This window comes from Muscardinus avellanarius, assembly GCF_963383645.1.
Source record: "Muscardinus avellanarius genome assembly, chromosome: 12".
NCBI classification, from domain to species: Eukaryota; Metazoa; Chordata; class Mammalia; order Rodentia; family Gliridae; genus Muscardinus; species Muscardinus avellanarius.
In genome coordinates this window covers 107375901-107402941 of record NC_137798.1, presented here as the reverse complement: position 1 = coordinate 107402941, position 27041 = coordinate 107375901, and the positions used below count along the sequence as shown (strand labels likewise).

General features: G+C 56.4%; 1 protein-coding gene across 4 annotated transcripts in view; it reads right to left on the bottom strand.

The window, feature by feature from the left end:
- The window catches only part of PACS2 (phosphofurin acidic cluster sorting protein 2), a gene marked incomplete at both ends in the record, with an annotated part of 63241 nt that extends 37574 nt beyond the window's left edge, over positions 1-25667 (bottom strand). For all 4 annotated transcript variants that reach the window (XM_080707851.1, XM_080707852.1, XM_080707853.1 and 1 more), the window contains one exon: positions 25558-25667. In XM_080707851.1, coding sequence (XP_080563977.1) covers positions 25558-25667 — 110 coding nt within the window. The remainder of the gene's footprint in view (positions 1-25557) is intronic.
- Between the last annotated feature and the right edge of the window lie 1374 nt (positions 25668-27041).

Sequence of the window (27041 nt, the reverse complement as noted above, 5' to 3'; positions counted from 1 at the left end):
TACCAAAAAAAAAAAAAAAAAAGGCACGGCCCACTCGGTAACAGGTGCTGCTTCCCCACCTAGGATACTATGAGCACACACTGGTGACCTCAGAGGCTTGATGCTGCATGACAGAGTCAAAGGACAGGAGAGCCTGGTGGCCAGGGTGCATCATGGCAAGGACCAGGCAGCCAGGCAGCCAGTCTGTCTGATGAAACTATCCAGGAACTGTAGTGTACATAGGTATCAAAACTCACAATCAAGCTGGGCATGATGGAAGATGCTTGAAATCCCCAGTACTTGAGAGGCTAAGACCGGAGGATCGTGGTTCCTGGACAGCCTCAGCAACTTAGTGAGGCCCTCCACAACTTAGACCCTATTACAAAATAAAAAATAAAAGATAGGGCTGGGAGTATAGCTTGGAGATAGAATGCTCCTGGGCTCAGAGCTGTATTCAAAAAGGAGGTACTTGGGAGGCTGAGACAGGAAGATCACAAGTTTGAGGTCAGCCTCTGCAATTTTTTTTTCAGTACTGAGGGTTGAACTCAGGGGCATTCTACCTCCAAGCTACACCCCCAGCCCTATTTTTTATTACTTTAAAACAGGGTCTCACTGAGTTGCAAAGGGCCTCACTAAGTAGCTGAGGTTGGCTGCAAACCTGCAATCCTCCTGTCTCAGCCTCCCAAGTACTGGGATTACTTGTGTGGGCCACCATTCATGGCTCAGCCTCTGCAATTTAGAGAGGCCCTCTACAACCTAGTGAGACCCTACTTCAAAATAAAAACTAAAACGGGATGGGGTTGTGGTAGGTAGACTGTCCCCTGTAGGTAGAATGCCCCTGGATTCAATCCCCAGTAACACAAAAAAAGAAAAACAGGGGGAAAAAAGGCGACAAATCTAAGAGGCATACCAACTGTGAACTGAAAATTCTATTTGGACCCTGCTATGTACAACTGTGTGTGTGTGTGTGTGTGTGTGTGTGTGTGTGTGTGTGTGTCCACAACTTATCTAGGGGCAGGGGTTAGAGTCTCAATTTCTTATACACTAGTCCTAGTTCTAGAAGATTATACGCCTCGGAATTTCCCTGACTTGGGCCTGGTGCGCGCAGAGTCCCCCGTCCAGTGGTGTGGAGCAGTCGGTCTGGGCAGCGTGGCCCAGCCACTGCCCTGGGGAGCCCCGCTGCATAATCGGGCTCCCCTCCTGAGGAGGGCATGCTTCTCGGCAGGCACTGAAGCCAAGGGACACCGGGCAGGCCCAAGAGGCTCCCTCCGCTCTATCTGGGCCTCCCTACTGCCCGCTGGAGTTTGTTTTTGTATTCTAAGATACACTCTAGCTGATGCTACGTGCACAACGTCAAGACAATCAGCCGGGCGTGGTGGGCACGCTTGGAATCCCCGCGCTTGGGAGGCGGAGACAGGAGGATCGCGCAGGTTCGGAGCCAGCCGCTTGCGCTGCCTTAAGAGACCCTGTTTCCAAATAAAAATATAAAAATAGGTCTGGGAGTGTAGCCCGGAGGTTGAAGGGCTTCCAGGAACCCCAGTACCAAAAAAAAAAAACAAAAACCAAAAAACCTAAGAATCATTTGTATACAGAAACTGAGCGAGACAATGTCAAGTTCTTACACTTTTATTGGTGCGCTGTAATTACACGTCAGTGGGATTCAAAGTGGCACACGTCCCTGCACACAGCGCCCTGTGTTCCCATATCCCGCCCGCCCCTGCGAGACGGGAAGTGACGTCAACCGGGCAGGCTCCGCGCCTGCCGCCGTTCAGCTGGTCTCTCCCTCCCTCATTTATCTGGTCCTTTTCTTTACTTCTAGCTTCCACAAATGAGAGAAAACACGACCCCTGACTTTCTGAGGCTGACTTCACTCAGCATAATGCTCTCCAGCTCACCACCGTCTTCCACTAATGACATGACTTCGTTCTTTTCGAGTAGAATTCCACTGTGTGCAGAGCTGTAACTTTGCAACCCATCCATCTGAGGATGGAGCCCTAGGGAGGCATTGTGAACTGCGCTGCTCTGGGCGTGGTGTTCGTGTATCACCCTGGTTCTGACTTGCTATTCCCAGTTCTGAGGAACCTGCATACCGATTAGTGGCTGTACTAATTTAGTTCTACCAATAGTGCGTAGAGTTCCCATCTCCACATCCTCGCCAGTATTCACTATTTGTACTTTTGATGCTTGCTATCCTAACTGCCATTAGGTAGAATCTCAGTGTAGTTTTGATTTGCATTTCCCAGACTGCTAATAATGCTGACCGTTTTTTTCATATATTTATTGGTCATTTGTATTTCTTTCCTTTTGTGTGTGTGTGTGGTTCTGGGGATGGAACCCAGGGGCATTCTACCTCCAAGCTACACCCCCTGCCCTATTTTTTATTCTTTATTTTGAAACAGGGTCTCACTGAGTTGCAAAGGGCCTAAGTAGCTGAGGTTGTCCACAAACCGCGATCCTCCTGTCTCAGCCTCCCAAATGCTGGGATTACAAGAGTGTGCCACCATGCCCGGCTCCCCCCCTTTTTCTTCATGGTACTGGGGATTGAACCCTAGGACCTTCTACCTCTCAGCTATACCCCCCAGGACTACTTCTTTATTTTTGGAAATAGAGTCTAAGTTGCTGAGGGCCTCACTGATCGGTCTTGAACTTGTGATCTTCCTGCCTCTGCCTTCCAAATACTGAGATTATAGCCATGTGTCACCATGCCCAGCTCATTTTTTTCCTTCTTTTGAGAAGTGTCTTCTCAGTTCGATAGCCCATTTTTTCATTGGATTACTTGGTGTGTGTGTGTGTGTGTGTGTGTGTGTGTGTGTGTGTGTGTGTGTGTGTGTGTGTTACTGGGGATTAAACCCAAGAGCATTCTACCTCTAAGCTGCATCCTTTATTTATTTATTTATTTTTGCGGGTCTGGGGATGGAACCCAGGGGCACTTGACCTCCGAGCTACACCCCCTGCCCTATTTTTTATTCTTTATTTTGAAACCGGGTCTCACTGAGTTGCAGAGGGCCTCAGTAAGTAGCTGAGGCTGTCTGCGAACCGCGATCCTCCGGTCTCAGCCTCCCGAATGCTGGGATTACAAGCATGCGCCACCACGCCCGGCTTTGCATCCTCTTTTAAAATTTTTTGTTTTTTGGTATTGGGGATGGAGTCCCAGGGCATTTTACCTCCAAGCTACACCCCCAGCCCTATTTTTAATTTTTAATTTTGAAACGGTCTGAGTTGTAAAGGGCCTCACTAAGCAGCTGAGGCAGTCTGCGAACTGTGATCCTCCCGTCTCGGCCTCCCAAGTACTGGGATTACAAGTGCAGCACCACACTCCCTGATTTTTATTTTGAAACGGTCTCACTGGGTTACTGAGAGGGCTGGTCCTGAGCCTCCTGGTGCTTGGTTAGACCTGGCCCACAGCCAGCAGGCTGCCCAGGGCTGCCCCGAGCGCTCCTTGTGTTACACATCCGTCCTGTCAGGGCAGCAGCGGTGGGACTGTGCCCTCGCAGCTCACGCTCCAACCTGCTTATGCTGTGCAGAAGCCACTCTTTTTGCTGAGCCTTGGTTTCTTCTGAGCCCTCCTCATCCCAGCGAGCCCCCGCCCGCCAAGGCTGCTCCAGTCTTCCCGAGTGCTGCTGGCTGCCGGTTTCCTGAAGCAGCCGGCCTTGCTCCGTGTGAGTGGCTTTGGGTGGCAGCATTGACTCAGCTACAAGCACCCCTCAAACATCAAGGGCAAAGTCCACACGTTCCCCAGAGCCTGTGGAGAGCCTCTGAGGTCAGCAGAGGCAAAGGTGGTCACAATGTGCCTGGGCAGCTGGAGGCAGGAGCAGAGGAGCAGCCAGGGAGGGAGGAAGGGCTGGAGGTGGGGTGGAGGGAGAGGCGGGGAGATGAAACAGGTGGGCTCTTTAGCAAGCACCAGGCTCTCCGCCGGCCATAATGATCTGGAGCTCAGGAGAGCCAGGGGACGCCCAGCTGACAGGGGGACAGGATGTGGTGCCTGGGGTCAGGGTGCATGGCCATGGCAGAGAAGGACACCAGGCCCTGGAGCAGCAAGGAGAAAGGGGAGCTAACACCATGCCAGTGGGGCCTGTCAGCAAGCGACCCCTGGCCGAAGGGCCTGCAGTCTGCACAACCCCAGGGAGCCAGGCAGAAGCAGCCTCAAGCCCCCAGAGGCAGAGGGCCTGTATCCTGCCAAGCCTGTGGGTGGTAGATAGTGGCCCTACACAGGGCCACAGAGTCCTGGCTTCAGAGTACCCATGCTGGCCTGAGAGGTTTCACCATCCCCATAGGACACATGCCTGCAGCCACCACCTGCCAGGCCCACCACAGCAGGGCGGGGAGGAAGCTGGGGTCCTTCCCGTCACCCCGTCCTCCTTGGGGAAGCCTGGATAGGATCTGTGGGTGATGAGTAGAAAGAACTCTTCTGACGAGACTGAAACTCCCTCCCACAGGCAGGGGCCAGGACCCGCTGCCCTGGGGACACTCACAGATGACCAAGGAGGGCAGCTTCCGCCTGCTATCTCAGGGAACAAGGGTGGGTGCCCTTTAGGCCACCAAATTCTGCAAGCCCGGGCTAGTTGGGCTTCCCAAAGTGCTCGGAGGGGAGCCTGGCAGGTCCCTGAGTGAGACCTGGGCAGGGCCCCAGGACCTGGGCTGCCACCCGCTTGTGAGGACAGGGCAGGCGGCCATGACAGCCGCCAATGGCCTGCCGCGGCTCTCTCGTCTGCGCAGCACTCAGAGCCACTCGCTTCTCCTTCCTCTGCTTGTGAGGTCTAACGAGCAGAGCCGTCCCTTGGAGCCCAGGCACCTGGGCCACCCTGCTCTCGCTGTCTGGGAGGAAGCAGAGGGGCCTGTGTGTGCAAACCATCTCGCCCCTTTGCGCCTGGTGCCTCTGAAACAAGAAGTCCCAGACCACCCAGGGCCTTCCCTGGCCCTCTCCTCCCTCACACTCCACCTGCCCCTGGGGTTGCTGGTGGTCCTTCAGAACATATCCCACCTGCTCACCCTCAAGGGGACCTACAGGGAGCCAGTGACAGATGGGGCCTGGGGGAGAGGCCTGGGATCTGCCGCAGACTTGCAGGAGTACACGCTGAGGAGGCATGCGGGTGCAGAAGGTCTACCCCAGAGCCAGGCATGGTGGCGCATGCTTGTAATCCCAGCATTCGGGAGGCTGACACCGGAGGATCGCAGTTCGCCGACAGCCTCAGCTACCTAGTGAGGCCCTCTGCAACTCAGTGAGACCCGGTTTCAAAATAAAGAATAAAAAACAGGGCCGGGGGTGTAGCTCGGAGGTCAAATGCCCCTGGGTTCCATCCCCAGACTCGCAAAAAAAAAAAAAAAAAAAAAAAAAAAGAAGGTCCACCCCAGGGTCAGCTCAGTCCCAGGGAGACCCGACCTGTGCCCTCCACCTGCTGCCCTTGTGCTCTGTGACACTGGTCGATCAGGAAGAGCAAGGGCCCCAGCTAATGACCCTCAAGACCCTTATGTGAAACTGCAGCTCAATGGCCTACCCATCATCCCCTGGGTCCACATGGACCCATCAGGTAAAGGGCCAAGCTGACCCCTGGATACAGCTGGTATTAAAATGACCCACAAAGGCCCAGTTCCCAGAAACAAAGCCCTTCACTTGCAGATAAGAGGAAAAAGAAGGAAACTCTGCTTCTGGAAGAAACCGAAAGGCCAACAGCACAGGGAGACCCCACAAGAATGCACGAGGCTAGGGCTGGAAAGAGGCGGTGGTGGCCAGCCCAGGGCAGGGACGCTGCTCCCTTCCACTGTGCTTCCAGGCCCTCTCCAGAGGCCCAGCACAGCTCCCGGAGAGACAGAGCTCAGGCTTGCGGACCACTCGCTCGCGAGTCAGTGGCATAGGCACCGGTGAGCTCCCGGCACCCTGCTGTAACAGCTGCTGGGCTTGCCACCACCCCCAGTACCACTACACCCACTGGTGGCCTGGCGGCTCAGACTGGAGCCAGCTGCCAGCCCACCGGGCACACCAAGGCGTCTTCCAGCCGGCCAGCTTCACCTACCCTCATTCCTTTCTTCCCGGGTCGGTCACTATGGGTCCCACCCTGTTCACAGCCCCCACCCGCCCACCACACAGAGGCTGCGGGCTAGGGTCTCTGCTGCCACCCAACGCCTAGGCATCACCACCCCAAGAACATTCTCGCCAGACTATGTGGTACGGCCACCTCTGCAGCCCCATGAGGGCCAGACCCCCGATAGCACTGCAAAATCCCAGGACTTCCAAAAGACAGGCTGGCACCCTGCTAGCCCACTGAGACACTGGTCCTGCTCTTCCCTTGAGACATGTGGGGAGCAGATGGTGGCGACACAAATGGGTAAGCCTCTTGCGGGCTCAACCCCTGGGCCCAGACCTGGGAGGACTGAGGGCCTTGTCTCCAGCAGAGGCCTGCGTGGGGGCCTGGCCAGACATCCCATGTCCCACAGGGGAGGAGTGCCCCGTGCCAGTGCCCTGTCAGGGAGATGCCCTGAAGGTGCCCCACAGCCAGGTAGGCTTCTTGCCTGTGGGCAATTACCAGAGAAGCTTCTTGTTAACCATCCGGGAGACCCCCAGCAGTGGCAGATGGCAGACTGAGCAGACGCCACGGGAGGCTGAGGCTCCTTCTGCAGGCACCTCAGGTACCTGCCGCCCTCCCGGGGCTGAGCTGCGGCGGGGTGGCCCAGGGAGGCTGCCAGCCCTCACTGGCAGAGCTCAGCCTTCTCCAGTGTTGGAGCCTTATCTAGACACGCAGCTCCTTGCTAATGAGGCGGGAAGGTCAGCGGGCCTTCTCAGTGTCCCCGCTGGCTGGCGCTCAGGTCAGGACAGCTGCTGCAGAAGGCAAGGCCAGCCAGGCTCCGTGGACAGCCCGCACCACGGGCCAGGGCCAGGGCAGCATCCTCTAGCCACCAGTGTGCAACCCAGCAGAGGCTGCTCCAGGGACGGCAGGGAGAGGCAGAGGTGGGGCCATCTGACCCTGGAGCATGGAGAAGGAAGCTGGCAGGTCCTGCAGTCAGGCAAGGCACTGGAGCACCACCTACCCAGGGCTGGGAGCACCCAGTGCCTACCGAGAGCCCCGCCCCCTCCATAAAGGGGCCACAGCAGGAGGCTTTTCACACTACCAGCCCAGTATCCTTCAGCTCAGTGATCCACGGGCCAGGAGGTGACCCCATTCCTGCAGGGTCAGCCCTGCAGCCCAAGCACGCAGTCGCGGGCAGCTGCAAGCTCACAGGCAGTAGCATGGAGCCCTGGGCCCGGCTCCTTACAGCGGTCTACACACAGTGGCTGAGTGGATGTGTCTGTGAGTACCATCGGGCCAGAGTCACACACTCCAGGCCCTGTGGATGCAGGAAAGAGCCCGCCTGGCGTGAGTTGGCCCTGTGCCAAGAGAGGTGCGCGGAGCCCACAGTACCCGGGCAGCCAACTCTGGGCTCCTTGGCTCCCAGCGAGTGGCCTGGCCATGCACAGGGCTCCGGGCCTGTGGTCCTGCACTGGCTGGGAGGTGCTGGCATGGGAGGCCATGGCGGAGAATCACACAGAGCACAAGAGGCTACAGGGCACTGTGGGGCAACACCATGCAGGAATCGGGCGAGGGTCTAGGTGGGACGGATAAGAGCTGGGAGTCACAGAGCAAAGCCAGATCCCGTTTCCCCAAGGAGACCCCTTCCTCTGTTCAATGGTTCTGCGGCTCGCCCAGTGCCGCAGCAGCAGCCTCTGGGTTGGGGTGCCATATCCGTGAGCATTCACAGCCAGGCTGAGGGTCCACGGGACCTCTGGACTTGTCTGCCAATGTCTCTCACCTCCTGTGCCTCCCCAGGGCCACAGGGTGAGGGTGAGGGGTGTGCTTGAAGAGCCCCTTTCCTGTGGCTTCCAGCTCAGCTGCAGGCCAGGGCAACCAGTGGGCAGCCAGGGCCCCCACCAAGAAAGGACAGCCCTCAGACCAGAGGGCGCCAGGGCAGAATCACTGTGGCACTGGGGACACCTACAAGGGATGGCCTCTGCCTGGGGGAGAAAAGGCCCAGTGCCTGCCGTGGGCATGACAGGAAGGCAGGCTGGAGCTGCCCAGGTGTGGATGTCAAAAGTGAACAGCAAGCTGGGCGTGGTGGGCACACTTGTCATCCCAGCACTTGGGAGGCTGAGACTGGAGGATCGTGGTTCGCAGACAGCCTCAGCTACTTAGTGAACAACTCACTGAGACCCGGTTTCAAAATAAAGAATAAAAAATAGGCGCTGGGCGTAGTGGCACACGCTTGTAATCCCAGCATTTGTGAGGCTGAGACCTGGAGGATGGCGGTTCGCAGACAGCCTCAGCTACTTAGTGAGGCCCTCTGCAACTCAGTGAGACCCGGTTTCAAAATAAAGAATAAAAAATAGGGCAGGGGTGTAGCTCGGAGGTCAAATGCCCCTGCGTTCCATCCCCAGACCTGAAAAAAAAAAAAAAAAAAAAAAAAAAAACAGGGTATGGGGTGTAGCTCAGAGGTTGAATGACCCTGGGTTCCATCCCCAGACCCACTAAATAAATAAATAAATAAATAAATAAATAAATAAATAAATAAGTGAGTGAGTGAACAGCAGAGGCCACAGGCAGGAGGCAGGAGCCCCAAGGTGTGATGCTGCTGCAGGAGGAGGCAGGAGGGAGGAGGGGAGGAGGAGGGAGGAGGGAGCAGGAAGAGGGAGGAGGGGAGGAGGAGGGGGCAGGAGGAGGGAGGAGGGGGTAGGAGGAGGGAGGAGGGGGCAGGAGGAGGGAGGAGATGGCAGGAGGAGGGAGGAGGGGGCAGGAGGAAGGAGGAGAGGGCAGGAGGAGGGAGGAGGGGGAAGGAGGAAGGAGGAGGGGGAAAGAGGAAGGAGGAGGGGGCAGGAGGAGGGAAGAGGGGACAAGAAGGGCAGGAGGGGGCAGGAGGAGGGAGGAGGGGGCAGGAGGGTTCAAGAGGGGAACAGGAGGGGGCAGAAGGGGACAGGAGGGGAGGAGGGGGCAGGAGGAGGGAAGAAGGGGCAGGAGGAGGGAGGAGGGGGCAAGAGGGGCAGGAGGAGGGAACAAGAGGGACAGGAGGGGAAGGGAGGAGGGGAAGGAGGAGGGAGGAGGGGACAAGAGGGGCAGGAGGGGGCAGGAGGAGGGAGGAGATGGCAGGAGAAGGGAGGAGGGAGGAGGGGGCAGGAGGGGGCAGAAGGGGGTAGGAGGGGGGGGGAGAGGACGGGAGGGGGCAAGGGGGGCAAGGGGGGCAGAAGGGGGCAGGAGGGGGCAGGAGGTGGGAGGAGGGGGCTGGAAGGGGCTGTAAGGGACAGGAGGGGCCAGAAGGGGGCAGGAGGAAGGAGGAGGGAGGAGGGGGCAGGAGTAGGCAGGAGGGGGCTGGAGGGGACAGGAGCAGGCAGGATGGGGCGTGCAGGAGGGGGCAGGAGGAGACAGAACAGCACCCCTGAAAGCAGGGCACGGAGGTGAGGGGATGGGAGACCACTGTCTCAGAGTCCCTACTGCTCACAGATGCAGGCACACAGGGCTTAGCTTGTCTGAGAGCCAGGACTGCTGCTGGTGCCCAGGAAGGATCACGTAACTTGCTGGGTGAAGAGTCCCAGAATCCACCCACAGGGCCTGGGTCCTGGACTGGCCTGGATGGGATGCATCTGTGACCTGCATCTGTGCAGGGCGGTGCCTGAGGCCTCAACACAGAAGCGTGGCCCGAGGGGGATTTAGCCCAGATCCTGCCTGGGGGCTCAGATGACTCAGACACACACACACACAGCCTTCCAGCTCAGCCCAAGCGCTGCCCAGCTGTCACAGCAGCCGGACACAGCTGGAGCCCTGGCCAGGGCACCCCCACGCTTCCATGTGGGGAGGCGCCGCACCCACACCTCCTGCCTGGCCTTTACCATGCTCACTGATGTCCACAGCCGGAAGGGCCTGGGAGATGGCCAGGGCAGGCGTGCTGGCAAACCACCTGCCTGAGCAGAGGACCACAAACAGCACTGAAGCTGTCCCCAGCGGGCCGCGGGAGGATAGCTGCAAGCAACAGCTGGAGCTGAGCACTCTGAGGGCACAGAAGAGGCAAGCCAGCACCCACCCTGAAGGGCACTGGGCAGCACATGCAGCAAGCACAACTAACGTGGGAGCTGGCGCGGTGGCCACGTCTGTCATCCCGGTGCCTGGGGGCTGAGACAGGAGGATTGAGGGTTCAAGAACAGCCTCAGCAACTAGTGAGACTCACACCAACCTAGCAAGACCCTTTTCAAAATAAAAGCAAATATAGGACTGCAGGTGTAGCTCAGAGGTAGACAGATGATCCCTGGGTTCCATTCCCAGCACCACACCCATGAAAGAATGTTGATTAAGCTCACAGCTGTATGGCCAGATGAAAGGGAAAGCTCCTGAAGGAACAGAGGATGCAAAGGGCCCAGAAGGAGCAGGGCCAGGAGCAGGCTCACCACAAACTTCTCAAAACCACACCAGAGGCCAAAAGACAGCACAACACACTGGCAGAATAGGAGCGAAACAAACTGCAGCCTGGAACTCAGTGCCTGCCCCTCTGCAGCACTCAAAGACAGCGCTCGTGCCCAGGCCTGACGGGAGGGATGCAGGGAGTCAGAGTGCAAGTCAAAGGGGTGGGCGCTGCCAGGAGAAGGGCAGACCTGACTGTAGGCCTTGCTCTTGGGGGGCAGGCCTTAAAAGGTAAGTGTGACATTTTAAGCAAATCAAAAACAGATAAATGACTAGAAACCAGACTTCTTGGAGGGGTCAATAAAGAACTCAATCTTTCTAGTCCTTAGTCAATTTCTAAGGAGAAAATGACAAAACACAGCAAGGGAAAAACAAAGTAGAGAACATACGGTGATAGAAATAGCTGGGCGTGGGGGCTCATGCCCATAATCTCAACGATATGGGAGGCTGAGGCAGGAGGATCACAAGTTCAAGGCCAGCCTCAGCAACTAGGATTCTGTTTCAAAATAAAAAGGGCTGGGGACATACCTCACTGGTTCAGCACCCCTGGGTTCAATCCAGAAAGGAGGGAGGGAGGGAAAGAAAGAGAGAAAGAAGAGAAAGAAAGAAGGGAAAGAAGGCAGGTATGCATGCATGCATATTTATCAGTCATCACGGAAGCACTGGCTAAACTTGCTGATTAAAAGTCAGCACAAGGCCGGGCGTGGTGGCGCACGCTTGTAATCCCCGCGCTTGGGAGGCAGAGACAGGAGGATCGCGCAGGTTCGAAGCCAGCCGCGCGCGCTGGCTTAGGAGACCCTGTTTCCAAATATAAAAAAATGAGGTCTGGGAGTGTAGCCCGGAGGTAGAAGGGTTTCCAGGAACCCCAGTACCACCACCAAAAAAAAAAAAAAAAAAAAAAGTCAGCACAAGCCGGGTGTGGTGGCGCACGCTTGTAATCCCCGCACTTGGGAGGCTGAGACAGGAGGATCGCACAGGTTTGAAGCCAGCCTCAGCTACTTAGTGAGGCTTTCAGCAACTTAGTGAGACCCTGTTTCCAAATAAATTATAAAATGGAGCGGGGAGTATAGCCCGGAGGTAGAAAGCCTCTGGGTTCCACTCCCAGTACCACAAAAAAAAAAAAAAAAAAAAAGTCAGCACAGCCGGCACAGGGGTGCACACCCATAATCCCAGAACTTGGGAGGCTGAGACAGGAGGGTCGTAGGTTGGAGACCAGCTTCAGCAATATTGCAGTACTTTCAACAACCTTGCAAGGCCCTGTTTCAAAATAAAAATAAAGAGTTGGGCGTGGTAACACACACTTGTAATCCCAGCATTTGGAAGGCTGAGACAGGAGGACTGAGGTTTGCGGCCTGCCTCAGCTACTTAGTGAGGCCCTCTGCAACTCAGCGAGACCCTGTTTGAAAATAAAGAAAAAAAATAGGGCTGATGTTGTAGCTTGGAGGTAGAATGCCCCTAGGTTCCATTCCCAGTACCACAAAAAAATAAAATGAAATAAAAATAAAGCTGGGTATGGTGGTAGAAGCCTGTAATAGTACTTGAGAGGCTGAGACAGGAGGATCACAGGTTTGCAGCCAGCCTCAGCAAATTAGTGAGGCCCTATTTCAAATAAAATATAAAATAGGGCTGGGGTACAGCTCAGAGGTAGAGTGCTTCTGGGTTCAATCTCCAGCACACAAACGGCTGGGGGGTATAGCTCAGTCCTTGAGCGCCCCAGGGTTCAATCCCCAGTACCCCACACACATGAACACAAAGAAAGAAAGAAACTCGAACGTATCGGTCATCCCAGAAACACAGGCTAAACTCACTGGTTAAAAGCCAGACCAGATGTTTAACCAAGCCTCTCACAAGAGTGTGGCAGAGCCGGGAGCTGGGGCCGGTATGCCATGGTGGGAGGAGACCCAGGCCAGGGCCAGAGCTGACAAGGGTGCAGGGAAAGCGGGTCTGAGGTACACAGGGGCTGGCATCAGGCACTCTGAGGAGCTCTGCAGCAGGCCAGGCCTGGCAACCCCAGAATCGCCAGGGAGAAAGTGGGCGGTGCCTGTGGCCTCTGCGGGCATGGGGCCACTGTGCAAGCTCGCCCCGGGTCCCCCGGGTCCCCCCCTGGGCCCAGGTGCCTGGGGGAGAGGCTACAGCCTGGCCTGCTGGGCCTCGCTCTGCACACAGGAGCCACTTCGGCCTGAAGCGGTGCGTGCACCGGCCCTGGGAGTGGACACAGCAGCCTTCGCCTATCCCATGACCTCTCATGGGAAGGCTCAGCTCCACTGTAAAGTCTGTGGAAGCGCGCCTGGCCCCAGCACAGTCCTTCCTAGCTCTCTGCTGAAATCACCCTGCAGGCGTGACGCGGCCCTCAGGTCTGACCGCCGTCCCCAGGGAGGGGTGGTGCCCACTGCCCACCTCCGTGGCACGCAGGGGTGTGAGTCTGCTCCTCACCTGTGCTCAGCTGTCTGGGACCAGGGACCTTGCGCCAGCAGGGAGGGTTTTGCCTGCAGGACAGTTGCCCCTCACTAAGACGGGGAGGGCAGGACTCTGGGCACCCACGGGCCAACTCCGTGGCCCCGGCAGGCCCGTGTGAGGCTCTTGGAGCGGCAGGTGTGGGAGAATGCCTGGCAGTCCTTGTGGCTGTCTGGACTCGCTGAGCCTTTCGAGAAGCCCCTGGGTCACCCAGCTCACCTGGTGTGGGGAGCCATTAAGGCCTTCCCCTAGATTGGTGTCTCTGACTCAGCTGACTGTCCTTCTCCCAGAGTCAACAAGGTTTGGGGTTATGGAAAGTTCAAAGAGGTCTGAGAGAGGATCAGGTGGTGATGACAAGAGGGTACTGATAAGCCTATCTGTAATGTGTGTGTTCTGTATTGGTCTTTATTGTATTCTGGTGGTGGTAGCACGAGATTGTTGATTGGCCTATGGCTGTATATAAATACCTCTGGAAACACAAAGTCGCATCAGCACAATAAAGATGAGACTGACCCAGAAGTAGGAAATATTGACCCAAGAACAGGGGTTGACCAGTAGAGATAGTAGGCTGGTGGCTCCCCTGCGTTAGAATTAAAAATTCTTCATCCTCACGCCTCTCTTCAGAACCCGTACTTCTGCCGGCTGGCTCCAGCAACCTGGCTAACACCACTACATTCTCCAAGGTGCCCAGACCCAGCCACATGAGCTCAAGGCTCCGAGCTCAGCCAGCCCCGTTCCTAGGTTGGGGGCAGCAGGCAGAGGACCGCAGCTGGTCCTGGTTCCAGGGGCCTCTCACCTACTGGGAAAGGCAGGAAGCAAATCTCTAGTCCCCTGCCAGACACTGACCAGGGAGAGGCAGGCAAGGGTGTGCGGGGCCACGGCACAGCGCCCAGCACAGCTGGTCACACCTGGGGACCCTGCGCCACAAGCTCACCTGCGCAGGCCCACTCAGCCCCTTGCTGCACCGAGGCAACCCAGGGGTTCATGATACAGCAGCCATGCAGAGGACCCTGCTGGCCTCCACCTCACATGCCCCCCTCCCCAGCCCTGAACTCAGTGAGCTCCACAGCAAGGTGGGAAAGCGAAGCTAAGGCTAGCTGGTGGCACACGCTGTAATCACAGTACTTGGGAGGCTGAGACCAGAGCATTGCAGGTTCGAAGCCAGCCTTAGCTACTTAGTGAGACCCTCTTTCCAAATAAAAATCTTGGGCTGGGGCTCTAACTCGGAGATAGAATGTCTCTGGGTTCAATTCCCAGTAACACAAAAATAACGGATAGATGGATGGATGGAACGAAGGAGAAAGAAAGAAAGAAATGCCAGGCGTGGTGGCGCACGCTTGTAATCCCCGCGCTTAGGAGGCAGAGACAGGAGGATCGCACAGGTTCAAAGCCACCCGCCCTGGCTTAAAAACCCTGTTTCCAAATAAAACTATAAAAAATAGGTCTTGGAGTGTAGCCCAGAGGTAGAAGGGCTTTCAGGAACCCCAGTACCTCGAAAGAAAGAAAGACAGGCAGAAAGAAAGAAAGACAGAAAGAAAAAAAGACAGACAGACAGACAGACTAAACTAAGGCCCCAGAACCTCTGTAATTCCGTTGCTACGGAACTCAACTCTAGATCCAATGAAGCTGCCGCCCTCTCTGCCCCGGGGATGTGGAAATGGGGGGCTTTCTCACTGAGACGAGGGATGCTGTCTACTTTCTTTCTTTTTTGGTGGTACTGGGGTTCCTGGAAACCTTCTACATCTGGGTTACACTCCCAGACCTATTTTTATATTTTTTATTTGGAAACGGTATATTAAGCCAGCACGGCTGGCTTCGAACCTGCGCTATCCTCCTGCCTCCGCCTCTCAAGCGCGGGGATTAAAAGCGTGCCCACCATGACTGGCTGTCTCTCTATTTTCAAAAGATCGAGGAGGCACTGAAGAGGAAGCCCACTAGGAACCCTTTCCTGAGTGAGACTAACCAAACACATTCCCCCTTTGTTCTTGACAGAAGTGGCTTCACTGACAAACCGAAGGCCACTGTTGTCCACGGCCCTCTCAGGGCAGTTTCTCTTGGACAGAAAGGTGCTGAACTAAGCCAGGCATGGTGGTACATGCCTATAATCCCAGCACTTGGGAGGCTTAGACAGCAGGATTGAAGTAACCCTCAGGAACGCAGTAAGGCTCCCAGAAACTTGGTGAGACCCTGTTTCCAAATAAAAAATAAAATGGGCTGGGGGCATAGCTCGGAGGTTGAATGCTCCTGGGTTCAACTCCAGCACCACACACTAAAAAGGCTGAGCTGCCATGAGCCCCCTTGCCCCAGCAGGAGAAGGCGCCTCCAGGAGGCTTCAGGTCAGGAGCAGAAGGGCTTCCCAGCTGCTGAGAGCTGTATCTGGGCTGGGCGTTTCCCAGCAGTGGCTGTTGTGTGCTCAGCCTAGTCTCCCCGTCCCCTGCCTCAGGCCAGTCACACAGCTGAGGTGCACACCACTCCTGATACCAGTGGCCGGAACGCCAGGTGTCCTGAGTCTCACTGAGCCCCAGGAAGGCCCAGGAAGGCAGTGGGTTCTTGTACAAAGTCACTGCTGCCCTTTCTCCAGGAAGCACATTCTCCAGGAGGAGAGGACAGAGCAAGTGAAAGGAGAGCGGGGGACTCCACAGGCGGCCTCCCAGCTGAGGCCACCCACAGAGCTCACTGTGCGCTGGGTCTGATAAACTCGCTCATCATCACAGGCCACACTCAGGAGGGCGAGGAGGAGGCAGTGAGGAGAGGCCCAGCCCAGGCTCAGGTGCGTCAGCTCCTGTCTTTCCCCGTTTAAGTTCCCAAAGTGAGGTGACCTCAAGTTCAAGCTGCAGCAGGAGCTCGGTGGTTAACCCAGGAGGCCAGACGCGCTGGAAAATGGAGCCGGGCCCACAGGACCCCGGCAGGGCTGGGGCGGCCTGGGCCAGGGCAGCACATGGGCAGCATGGAACTCAGACCACAGCATCTTGCCTCAGGTGAAGTGGCGCCCACAGCAGCCTGCCTAGACACGGGTCTTGGGGGCCCAGACCAGGGCGGCCTTTGCCGCCCACCTTCCCCAGCCAGCACGCATCCTGGACTTGGGGTGAGCGGGGCCAGGCAGTGCACAGAGAGGGTGGAGCATCTCCAAGGGGACCAGCAGGCACTGTCTGAGGCTAGCACCTAGCCCTAGTCCCAGCACTGAAATGAAGAAATGCTAGAGACCCTGGACACAGGCCCATCAGCCTCCACTCCTGTGGTGCTTGGGGAGCCCCAGATGTGCACTACAGCAGCTCTCAGCCTGAACAGGAACAAGCCCAGGGGAGCAGTGATGGCCACCACGCCAGCCCTGCTGTGTTGAGCACCTGGCTGCAGCCCAGCATGCTGACGCCATTCTGCAGCCTGCAGGTTCCTGCATGCAGCCTCTGCTCCCGCTGCAGCACGGGGGTCGCGTCCCACATCAGGAATGCGCTCATCCCGTGCTCTGCATCCAAGCCAGGGCAGTCCTGACTGCGTGACCGGGAGGAAGGAACAGTGCTGACACCTCCCACAAGGGCAGCTGCAGAACGAGTTGGAAACGAGGCTCAAGTCTAACAAAAGGTCCTGGTGGTGTCCACAGCTGTCAGCAGACACACGGCACTTTCTAGGTGCTGCAGAGGGCAGCGGGCAGGGAGGGAGCCAGCAGAGGCACTTCCCCTCAGGATCTGCCCTGCCTTCCAGGGCTTGCCCCATCAGGGCCAATCTGTGAGAAGGGTGTGCACAGGCATGACCGCTGCAGGTGGACGATGGTGTGGCCGCCACACGGCAGCCAGCTTGGGCACGTGTGCACACTACCTTGTGAAGCTGTGGGAGTGAGGGCTGCTGGCAGCCTGATGGAGGCATGGGGCTGGAGGTGCGGACAGAGAGAACGAAGCCAGCCGCCAGGTCCTCGCATCTTGGCCTGTGTGAGCTCCACCCTCCTGGAAGTCGGGGACCCCTCTCCCTGCCTGAGGCTGGAGGTCAGAGGTGGAGAGGTGGTGCTTAGTCAGGGAAAACCCCTCCTAGCACACACACGCCGGCCTCATTTGAATGTCTCCCCTGGACACCCGCTCCAGGAGAGCCTGAACCTCAGCCAGAACCTGTCCTGAGGGTGCTGCCCCCGACGCAGGGTGGCAGCCCAGCCCCAGGCTGCGAGTGAGCCAGTGCATGGCCAGGGAGGGGAGGGAGCTCCACCTGCTGCAGTGCCCAGACACCTCTGTGCAGGGCCCTGGCCTCAGGCCTCACAGGGCTGGACAGTGGCCCCACAGCAGGGCCTCCCTCTGCAAAGAACAGAGCTCAGGCCGCTGCCTCCCTGCACAGGCCAGGGTCCTTGGAGGAGCCACTGCACACACCAAGCACCAGCACCGGCAACTGGGTTCATAAGACAGTGGTACTCGCCACGCTGGACATGAGGGAGCAGGCAACATGAATCCAAGTATCAACAGTTTAGTTTAGTATCAGTTTAGTATCAACATGTGAAAGGACTGCATGGCCCAGTCAAAAACAAGGACCAGCAGACTGCGAGGTATACCCACTCAGAACCACAAGGTCAAGGTCAGTCTGGGCAGCTTAGCAGACCTTGCCTCAAAATAATTTATTTTCTTTTTTACAGTACTGGGGATGGAACCCAGGGGCATTCTACCTATGAGCCACACCCCCAGTCCTAATTTTTTTTTCTTTATTTTGAAAGAGAGTCTCAATGAGTTGCAAAGGGCCTCACTTAGTAGCTGAGACTGTCTGCAAATCACAATCCTCCTTTCTCAGCCTCCCAAATGCTGGGATTACAAGCGCATGCCCGGCTCTTGAAATTATATATATGTGTGGTGTGTGTGTGCATGTGTGTGCGTGCGTGCGTGCGTGCGTGTGTGTGTGTGTGTGTGTGTGTGTGTGTGTGTAATTTGTGGTGCTGGGGATGGAACCTTTCTACTTCCGGGCTAAGACCCATTTTATATTTTATTTGGAAACAGGGTCTCTTAAGCCAGCGAGGTCAAATCTGCGCCATCCTCCTGTCTCCGCCTCCCAAGCGGGGATTACATGTGTGCACCGCAACACCCAGCTTCAAAATAATATTTTTTAAAGAGTTAGGGATATAGCTCAGTGGTAGAATGACCCTTGGTTCAATCTCCAATACTGCAGAAACAAATAAATAAATGGATTGTCGCAATGGATAAAAATGAAATCTAGGGATGGGCATGGTGGTGCATGCTTGTAATCCCTGCACTTGGGAGGCTGAGACAGGAGGATCGCACAGGTTCGAAGCCAGCCTCAGCTGCTTAGTGAGGCTCTCAGCAACTTAATGAGACCCTGTTTCCAAATAAAGTATAAAATAGGTCTGGGAGTGTAGCCCGGAGGTAGAAAAGCCCCTGGGTTCCACCCCAGTACCACACACACGCACGCACACACACACACACACACACACACAATGAAATCTAGATATATGCTAAATATCAGACACATCTAATATGTAAGGTTACACAAAAGTAGTTTAAGGAAAAAAGTTAAAAATATGACAAATACTACTATCCAAAAGAAAGCTTACATAGCTATACCATCATAAGAGTCAATATTAGCCGGGCATGGTGGCACACGCTTGTAATACCCGAGCTTGGGAGGTGGAGACAGGAGGATCGCGCAGGTTCAAAGTTAACTGTGCTGGCCTAAGAGACCCTGTTTCAAAAAAAAGTATAAAAATAGGTCTGGGACTGTAGCCTGGAGGTAGAAGGGTTTCCAAGAACCCCAGTACCACCAAAAGAAAAAAAAAAGAGTCAATATTAAGACAAGAAAGTATTACCAGATATAAAGGACCACACATGACCCAAACACCTAGAAGGTATTATAATTCTAAACATACATGTACCTAAGAACATGGCCTCAAATGTACAAAGCAGAAGCTGGCAGAACTGTAAGAGAAACAGATAAATCTGCCCTCAGATGAGAAGATGTTAACATACTTCTCAAATAGACAAAAAGAAACGAACTTTGATCATAATAAATCAGCTTGGTCTAAGAGACAGAGCAAACGCTGAAGGACCAACTGCCAAACACACATTCCTTTTAACTAAAAACAGAAGGTACAAAAACTGACCTCAGCCTGAGCCGTGAAGCACTTCTAAAAGTTCTTAAGGATTCCTGTCATATTGACCACCTTCTCTAACTACAATATAACTAAATTAGAAATGAGTAATCAAAAAAGAACTGGGAAAATAGAAAAAACTCATATATTTAGTTATCAAGAAACTTTCAAATACTGCATAGGCTAAGAAGGAATAATGAAACTTTAAAATATTTTAACGCAGATTCGAAGCCAGCCACGCTCGCTGGCTTAGGAGAACCTGTTTCCAAATAAAAATGTAAAAATAGGTCTGGGAGTGTAGCCCGGAGGTAGAAGGGCTTCCAGGAACCCCAGTACCACCAAATATATATATATTTTAACCTGAATGACACTGCATGTAAAAGCTCGTGAAATACACCCGAGGCATTACTTAAAAGATAATGCGTAGCCACAATGCTCATGTGAAAGGACAGAGGCGTCTTCAATGAGAACAGCGGGCTTGGGGTGTAGCCAGCTCAGTGGCACAGCACTCGCCTGGCAGCACGTGTTCTGGGCTCAGCCCCCAACAAGGAAGAGGAGAGGAGGAAGGAGACAAGCCGGCATGGTGGCGGCACTTGTAATCTCACCACTTGGGAGGATGTGAGAGGAGGATCACAGGATCAAAGTTAGCTCAGCAACTTGATGAGACCTTATTTCCAAATAAGAAAGAAAGTGGGGCTGGGGTATGTATAGCCCAGAGACAGAAGGCCCCTGGGTTCCGTCCCCAGCACCACAAGGAGGAGGAGGAGGAAGAGGAGACTAGAAACAGAACAGCAAAACAAATTCAAGGAGCACAAATGGACGGAAATAAAGAACTAGCGTTCGTGGTTTTGAAATGATGGCCCTCCTTGCCGGGCTCAGTGGCACACACACCCTTGTAGTATAGCAGCTACTCGGGATGCTAAGGCAGGGTACTTGGTGAGACTAGCTCAAAATAAGATAAAAAGGCCTGGGATGTCAGCTGTTACAGTGCCCGCTTAGCACGTGCAAGGCTGTGAACTCAACGTCCACACGCACAAATAATAATGTGAGAATTAAAAGGAGACAGCACTGGAAACCTTGCAGAAACTCTAAAAATAAAAGAATATTTTGAATAATTTTATGTCAATAAACTTGAAAATCTGGAAGAAACAGACAAATTCTCAGATAGCTTTCCAAAACTTTTTTAAAAAGGAGAAAATAGGGTTCCATACCACTAAAGAAACTGAATCAGAAGTTAGGACACTTCATAGGGGAATTCTCTCCAGTGTTCAGCAACACACGACTTGGGCTGCACAGAAGCTACACTGTGATTCTAAGGAAGGGCAGGCTCCCCAACCGACTCACCAGAGGACAGAGTGCTGACACCTGAGTCCAAGGGGCTACAGAGGAGAGGACGCAGAGGCAGGCACGGTGCCCACCACCAGTCACCCGTGCGCACAAGGCGCCTCGACAGGACCACACCGGGTATTCCGAGAACAGCAGGCATGCTCAATGTTAGGAGAGCAACTCATGTAAAGGACCACGGCAAATACAGCAGAGAATCAGCCGGGCCTGCTGGCCCACGCCTGCGATCCTGGTACTCGATAGGCCAGGGCAGGAAGATGACAGGTTCAAAGCCAGCCTCAGGAACTTAGTGAGGCCCTTCACAACTTAGTTCTGTTTCAAAATAAAGAAATAAAATAGGGTTGGGGTATAGCTCAGAGGTAGACTTGCCCTGGGTTTCATTCCCAGTAACACACACACACACACACACAGCATTGGGCCAGGGACATGCTTCAGTGGGTTGGCCTAGCATGACATATCGAGGCTCTCTGGGTTTGATCCACAGCACAATATAAGAAAAAGAAAAGTACGGCGGTGCACACCTGCAATCCCAGTGACTCGGGAGGCCGAGGCAGGACGATCACAAGTTCAAGGGCTAGCCTGGGCAACTTAGCAAGACTATCTCAAAACAAATAATAAGCCGGGCGTGGTGGCACACGCTTATAAATCCCAGCATTCGGGAGGCTGAGACCTGGAGGATCGCAGTTTGTGAACAGCCTCAGCTACTTAGGCCCTCTGCAACTCAGTGAGACCCGGTTTCAAAATAAAGAATAAAAAAAAGGGCTGGGGGTGTAGCTCGGAAGTCAAATGCCCCTGGGTTCCATCCCCAGACTCGCAAATAAAATAATAATAATAATAATAATAATAATAATAAAGAGGGCTGGGTTATAGGTCAGTAACAGAGTGTACCTGGGTTCAATCCCCAGTACCCTACACACACACATACACACTCTCAAGTGAAGCCAGGTACAGTGGTATGCAGCTGTAATCCTACTACCTGGGAGACAGAGACAGGAGGATTATAAGTTCAAGTCCAGCCTCAGCAACTTAGTGAAGGCGAAGGCCTTTTTTTTTTTTTTTTTTAAGTACTGAGGATGAAACCCAGGGCTGTCTGTGAACCATGATCCTCCAGTCTCAGCCTCCCGAATGCTGGGATTACAAGTGTATGCCACCACGCCCAGCTTACTCTTTATTTTTTTGAAACAGGGTCTCACTGAATTGCAAAGGGCCTCACTAAGTAGCTGAGACTGTCCACAAACTGCAATCATCTGGTCTCAGCCTCTCGAATGCTGGGATTACAAGCGTGCGCCACCACGCTCAGTGTGAAGCCCTATCTAAAAAACAAAACAAAAATACCATGAAGAAATGAAGCAAAATGCTCACAATTTGTGTATCTGACAAAGGAACTCACTCAACTCAGCGGGGGAGAAAACAGCAGTACCTGATTAAAGGATAAGGCCTGGCCTGCCCTCTGCACCTGGGATGGGTCTGCACACAAGGAGGCACTCAGCACCTGCAGAAGGCCTCCAGGAGCACATGCGGCCTCGCTGTGGGGAGCGCATGTCCACGGCAAGCGATGGGCACAGCGGCTCTCAACAATGGCCGCCTGGGCGAGCGGGGGGGGGGGGGGGGGGTGATGTGTACCGACAGGATCAGGCTTCACCAGGATGGGACACCTTCTCATGGGACTACGCAACGGCAGCAGAGGGCAGGGGCCACAGACACACAGTGTGGTGCGGGAGCTGCCCGGAATCCGAGTCCACCCATGTGCCTTCTCAACAGATGTCGCTGCCCGTGGGTGGAGAGTGGGCAGCAGAGGCTGACCAGGGAGGGACACGGGACCTGTGTCAGGCGGGTGAGGACCCGGCTCCTGCTGTACGTGAGCCCAAGTCGGCAGCCAGGAGTCTGCGAAGCAAAGGCGTTCGCAAAAGAACGGCGACCTTTGCAGGTTCCCGAAGCTTTAATAACCCTCAACAGGAAAAGACACCACTTGAGAAGCGCGCGTCCAACATGGCGAGGACCCTTCGGAAGGCCAGCGGGGGCAGGATGGGAGAGGCCACTGCTGGCCGCAGCCCTGTGGAGGAGCACCAGGGCGCTGGGCCTCCCTGGGGTCACAACCCGGGGCCTGCCACAGACACACTGGGAGCCAGAGAGCTCTCTCGCCGCCTCCGGTCTTGTGCCAACAAAGGCTCAAGAGGCCCTGCTGGAGCTGAGCCTGAGCGGCCCAAGTGTGCGCTGGAGGGCACTGGCAGCCGGGGAAGAGACCACTCCCTCCAGAAGCCAGAGGCCCAAGCAGAAGAAAGGGAGCCGCAGAAAGAGGCAAGTGAACCTCAGGAATTTCACTGACAAGCACAGATGGCCCAGATTCGTAATGAGAGAAACTCGGATCAAAACCGCAATTCCATTTCACACCCACCACGCGGCGACAATGCCAAGTCCGATGTGCACTGGCCAGTGTGGAGAGATGCGGACACGCGTCCCCACTGCTGGGGGCCGGGGAGGCGCGGGGCAGGAATGCAGGGTGTGCACATAACCTGTGCCTCACAACCCGACCCCACGACGGGCACTCAAGGCAGGCCCTGCTGTCCACAGAGAAAGACAGCCATGCAGGAGGCGGGGACTAGAATGTCTGCAGCGACAGGTTCGTAATTAGCCAAAAACTGGAAACAAGTCAAAGGTCAGAAGCAAGGTGTTGTTGCAGGGAATACTACTCAGCAATGAACAGGCCAACAACCACCAGCACAAATGCCCCTCAGGAAATCAGACTGGGTCCAGAGCAAGAAGTCAAGAGAACACAGGGAGAAGGATCCACTGACAGAAAGTCCCCAGAAGAGCAGCACCGAGCAGCAGGCCATCCAAGGATGTGCACCTACCTGTGCAGAGCCAGGGCGGGACGGCCTGCGGGGACACACTCGCTGGCACTGGAGCCAGCCCCACCTCGGCCTCTCCCCCGCCCAGCACCCAGGGCAGCCCAGACACTGCTGCTGACCATCCTCCCCTCCACACCTCCCCTTTACTTTCATTTCACTTTTATTTATTTTGGTGCTGGGGATTGAGCCCAGGGGCCTTCTACCTCTGAGCTACACCCCTGCCGCATTTGATGATGTTTTATTTGGATACAAGGTCTTGCTAGATTGCTGAGGGCCTCACTAAGTAGCTGAGGCTGGCCTTAACCCTGTGATCCTCCTGTCTCAGTCTCCCAAGTACTGGAATCACAGGCATGTGCTACCATGCCTGGCTCTCCCTGACCTTTTTTATTTATTTGTGTGGGGGGAATGGGGAAATTGAACCCAGGGCATTCTACCTCTGAGCTAAATATCTGCCCTACTTTACTTTTTGAAACAGGGTCTCACTCAGTTGTTCAGGCTGGGCTCAAAGCTGTGATCAGCCTCCAAGTACTAGGATCACAGATGTGTACCATCATGCCTAGCTTCTTTTTATTTTTATTTATCTTGAGGTACTGGCAATGGAACCCAGGAACATTCTACTTCTGAATTACACCTCCAGCCCTATTTCTTATTCTTTATTTTAAAACAGGTTCTCACTGAGTTACAAAGGTTATTCTTTATTTTAAAACAGGATCTTGCTAAGTACTGAGACTAGTCTAAAACCTGATGTCCTCCTGTCCCAATCTCTGAAGTACCAGGGCTGCAGGCCTGTGCCACGACACCTGACGACACCTTTTTCTTCAAATAGAGAGCTTTCTAGAGCCCTCAAGAATGAGCCATCTCCACAGCGGGGCTGATAAGGCTCCTCCTGCCATAGTCTCCCCCCTCCAGGAGGTTAAAGCTTCAGTCCTAGACAGGATGTGCAACTATCGTCCCAGCTACTGGAGAGGCTGAGGCCAGAGGATTGCTTGAGCTCAGGGATTTGAGAACAGCCTAGGTGATACAGTGAGATCTCATCTTAAAAAGGGGGGCTGAGGCCGGGCTTGGTGGCGCTTGTAATCCCGTAACTTGGGAGGCTGAGACAGGAGGATCGATGTTTGCAGCCAGCCTTGGCTACTTAGTGAAGCCCTTTGATACGCAGTGAGACCCTGTTTCAAATAAAAGAATAAGCTGGGCGTGGTGGCGCACGCTTGTAATCTCAGCATTTGGGAGGCTGAGACCAGAGGATCACGGTTCCCAGACAGCCTCAGCTACTTAGTAAGGCTCTCCGCAACTCAGTGAGACCGTTTCAAAATAAAAAATAAAAAATAAATTGGGCAGGGGGTGTAGCTCGGAGGTCAAATGCCTCTGGGCTCCATCCCCAGACCCGCAAAAATAAAATAAAATAAAAAATAAATAAAAGAGTAAAAAAAATAGGGCTGGGGGGTGTAGCTCGGAAGCAGAATGTCCCTGGGTTCCATCCCCAGTGCCGAAAAAAAAATTTTTTTAAAGGGGGTCTGGGGTATAGCTCCATGGTAGAGGGCTGGTCTAGCATGTGTGAGGCCCTAGGTTCAGGCCCTAGGCTCAGTCTCTAGCACTGTGAAAAAAATTATACATATGTAAACAAGCAAGTTCGCCTGCGGTCCTCACCTCGGAGCCGGGGAGGCTGCTGCAAAGGCAGGGCAGAGGTAAGCGGAGCTCTGCACTGCGCTACAGGCGGCTGGGGGCAACGGAAGAATGCAGAGTCCCAGCCGGCGTGAGAGGCTCAGGCGACGGGCGAGGGCGGACGGGGAGCCGCAATGGCCGGGGGGGCCCCCAGCGTGGGCCTCGCCCGGGCAGGCGCGCCCGCAGCCCGGACTCCAGTTCGGCTCCGGGGCAGACGGCCACTCAGCGGCCCGACAAAAGCCCCGCGGGGCCCAGGTGCGGGGTCTGCTGCGCACCTGTCCTTCTCTCCATGGGTACCCAAGGCCCTGTGCGAGGAGACCCGGCCCAGCACCCCCAGACCACGCTCGGGCGCCGGCACCTGTTGAAGGAGCCGCGCGTGCCGCGGGGCCGCCCGGTCCTGGGAGGCGCCGCCGCCGCCGGAGGCCCGCTGCAACCGGGCCGAGCCTGCCGGACACTGCCCGCGGCCGGCGCCCGACTAGAAGGCACCGCCAGGCCAGACCCGCGCGGCTGCAGTCCGCGGGCAGGGGCGGGCCTCCGCAGGCCGAGGGGCGGTGGCGGGAGGCCAGGCCGCGAGCCTCGAAGGCCAGAGCGGCGCTGCCGGGCCGCGCGGACGGAGGCCCCCTGCCCGGACGGAGGCCGGCCGCCCCGGCCCGGGTCGGCGTCCGCGCTGGCGCGCTCCGGCCGCGGGCTGGGCAGTGGACGCCGCGGGAGGGGCGGCGGCGGGGGGCCGGCGGGCAGGTGCGGGGCGCGGCAGGTGCGCGCGGACAAAGCGCGGCGGGCGGCGTACCTGGGCACGCAGCTGGGGCTGGAGCCGTCCACCTCCCAGGCGGCGAACAGGTTCATGGGCACCGGCGTGTCGGGCGCGCCGGGGAGGCCGAGGCGGCCCCGCTCGGCCATGGCGCCGGCCCGCCGTCCCTCGGCCGCCTGGGGCTGCGCCGGCCGCGGGCGCGCGGCTGCGGGCGGCCGGGCGGGCGCGCTGGCGGGCGCGGTCACATGGCGGCGGGCGGGGGACGGGCCCGGGGCGGGGCCCGCCGCGGCCGCCCCGCCCCGGCGCCGCGATTGGCCGGCCCGCGCCCCGCGCCCAATCAGCGACCCCCGGAAGTGAGGTCCGCGCGCCGCCGCCACGGGGGCGCGCCTGCGCACAGCCCCGCCCGGCGCGCGCCCGCCCCGCCCCGCCCCGCCCCGCCCCGGGGACGGGCGCGAGGCCGCGAGGGCCGGGCTGCGGGCGAGAGCCGCCGGCCCCTCCCGCGCCCCGCCGCCCGGCCGCACCCACCCGCCCGCGCCTTCTGCGGGCGTGGCGGCTCGGGCCCTGCCCCGCGCGCCGAGCCCCGCTCTGCAGCGTCCCGGTCCCAGCCAGCTTCCTCATTACTCAGCACCGATCTGCTGAGGTTTACTCGAGACCCGGGAACAAACCCCCAGGGCGGGGGCCCTGCGGACCCGGCCGGCGCGAGGCCACCAGGGTGCTGCCCGCTGGCCAGGCGCACCTCCGACGCGACCCAGGAGGCCCCGGGAGGGAAGGGCAGCTGGGTTCTGGGCCGGGCAGGCACCCCCCACCCCCGTGCCTCTGGCAGCGGCTCTGGTTAAAGTCAACAGATGTAGAAGAAGCTTTTCTGGCGTGTCTTGCTTCTTCGTATCCGGGCTTCCTACGGTTGTGCTTCCCCTGCTGCCGTTTGTATCTCGTCTACGTGCAGTTTTATTGAAACAGCCCCAGCCCAAGCTAGTGCACTCTGAGCCAGCTGTCTTCCTCGTCCTTGGGCCTTTACCAGGGCGTCCCACCGTCCGCATTGCCTCTGCTGCGGGCCCTGGGCTGCCAGCTCCCGCCTCTGCCAGGGGCAGCCTCCCGGATCTGAACAGCAAGCAGCTGCGGCCGCTTAGCGCCAGGGTCCCACTTTGGAGAGAACAAGGGAGCTGTGTTTCCCACATGTTCCCCACGCCCTCGGGGTGGTAGGGCCAGCTGACTGGGGTATTGTCTTCTGCTGGGGCCCTGCTGGGGCCAGTAGAGTGCCTGCAGGGCTCATCCCTAAGAGATGGGGGCTGTGTTCAGAGAGCCATGGCAGCCCCGGTGAGGACAGGGTGCCTTTGATTTGAGGGCAGAGGACAGGCATCCACTGAGCTCAGCACTTGGCACACAGTGCTAGGAACAGGATGGGGGTGCAGCGGCGGGCAGATGAATGGGCCTCCTGATCCCTCGTGTCTGTGTGCGCCAGGCAGGCGGTACAGCCGGGGTCAAGGGAGGAAGTGTGGGGTGACTAAGGGGCGCGCATCAGGGCT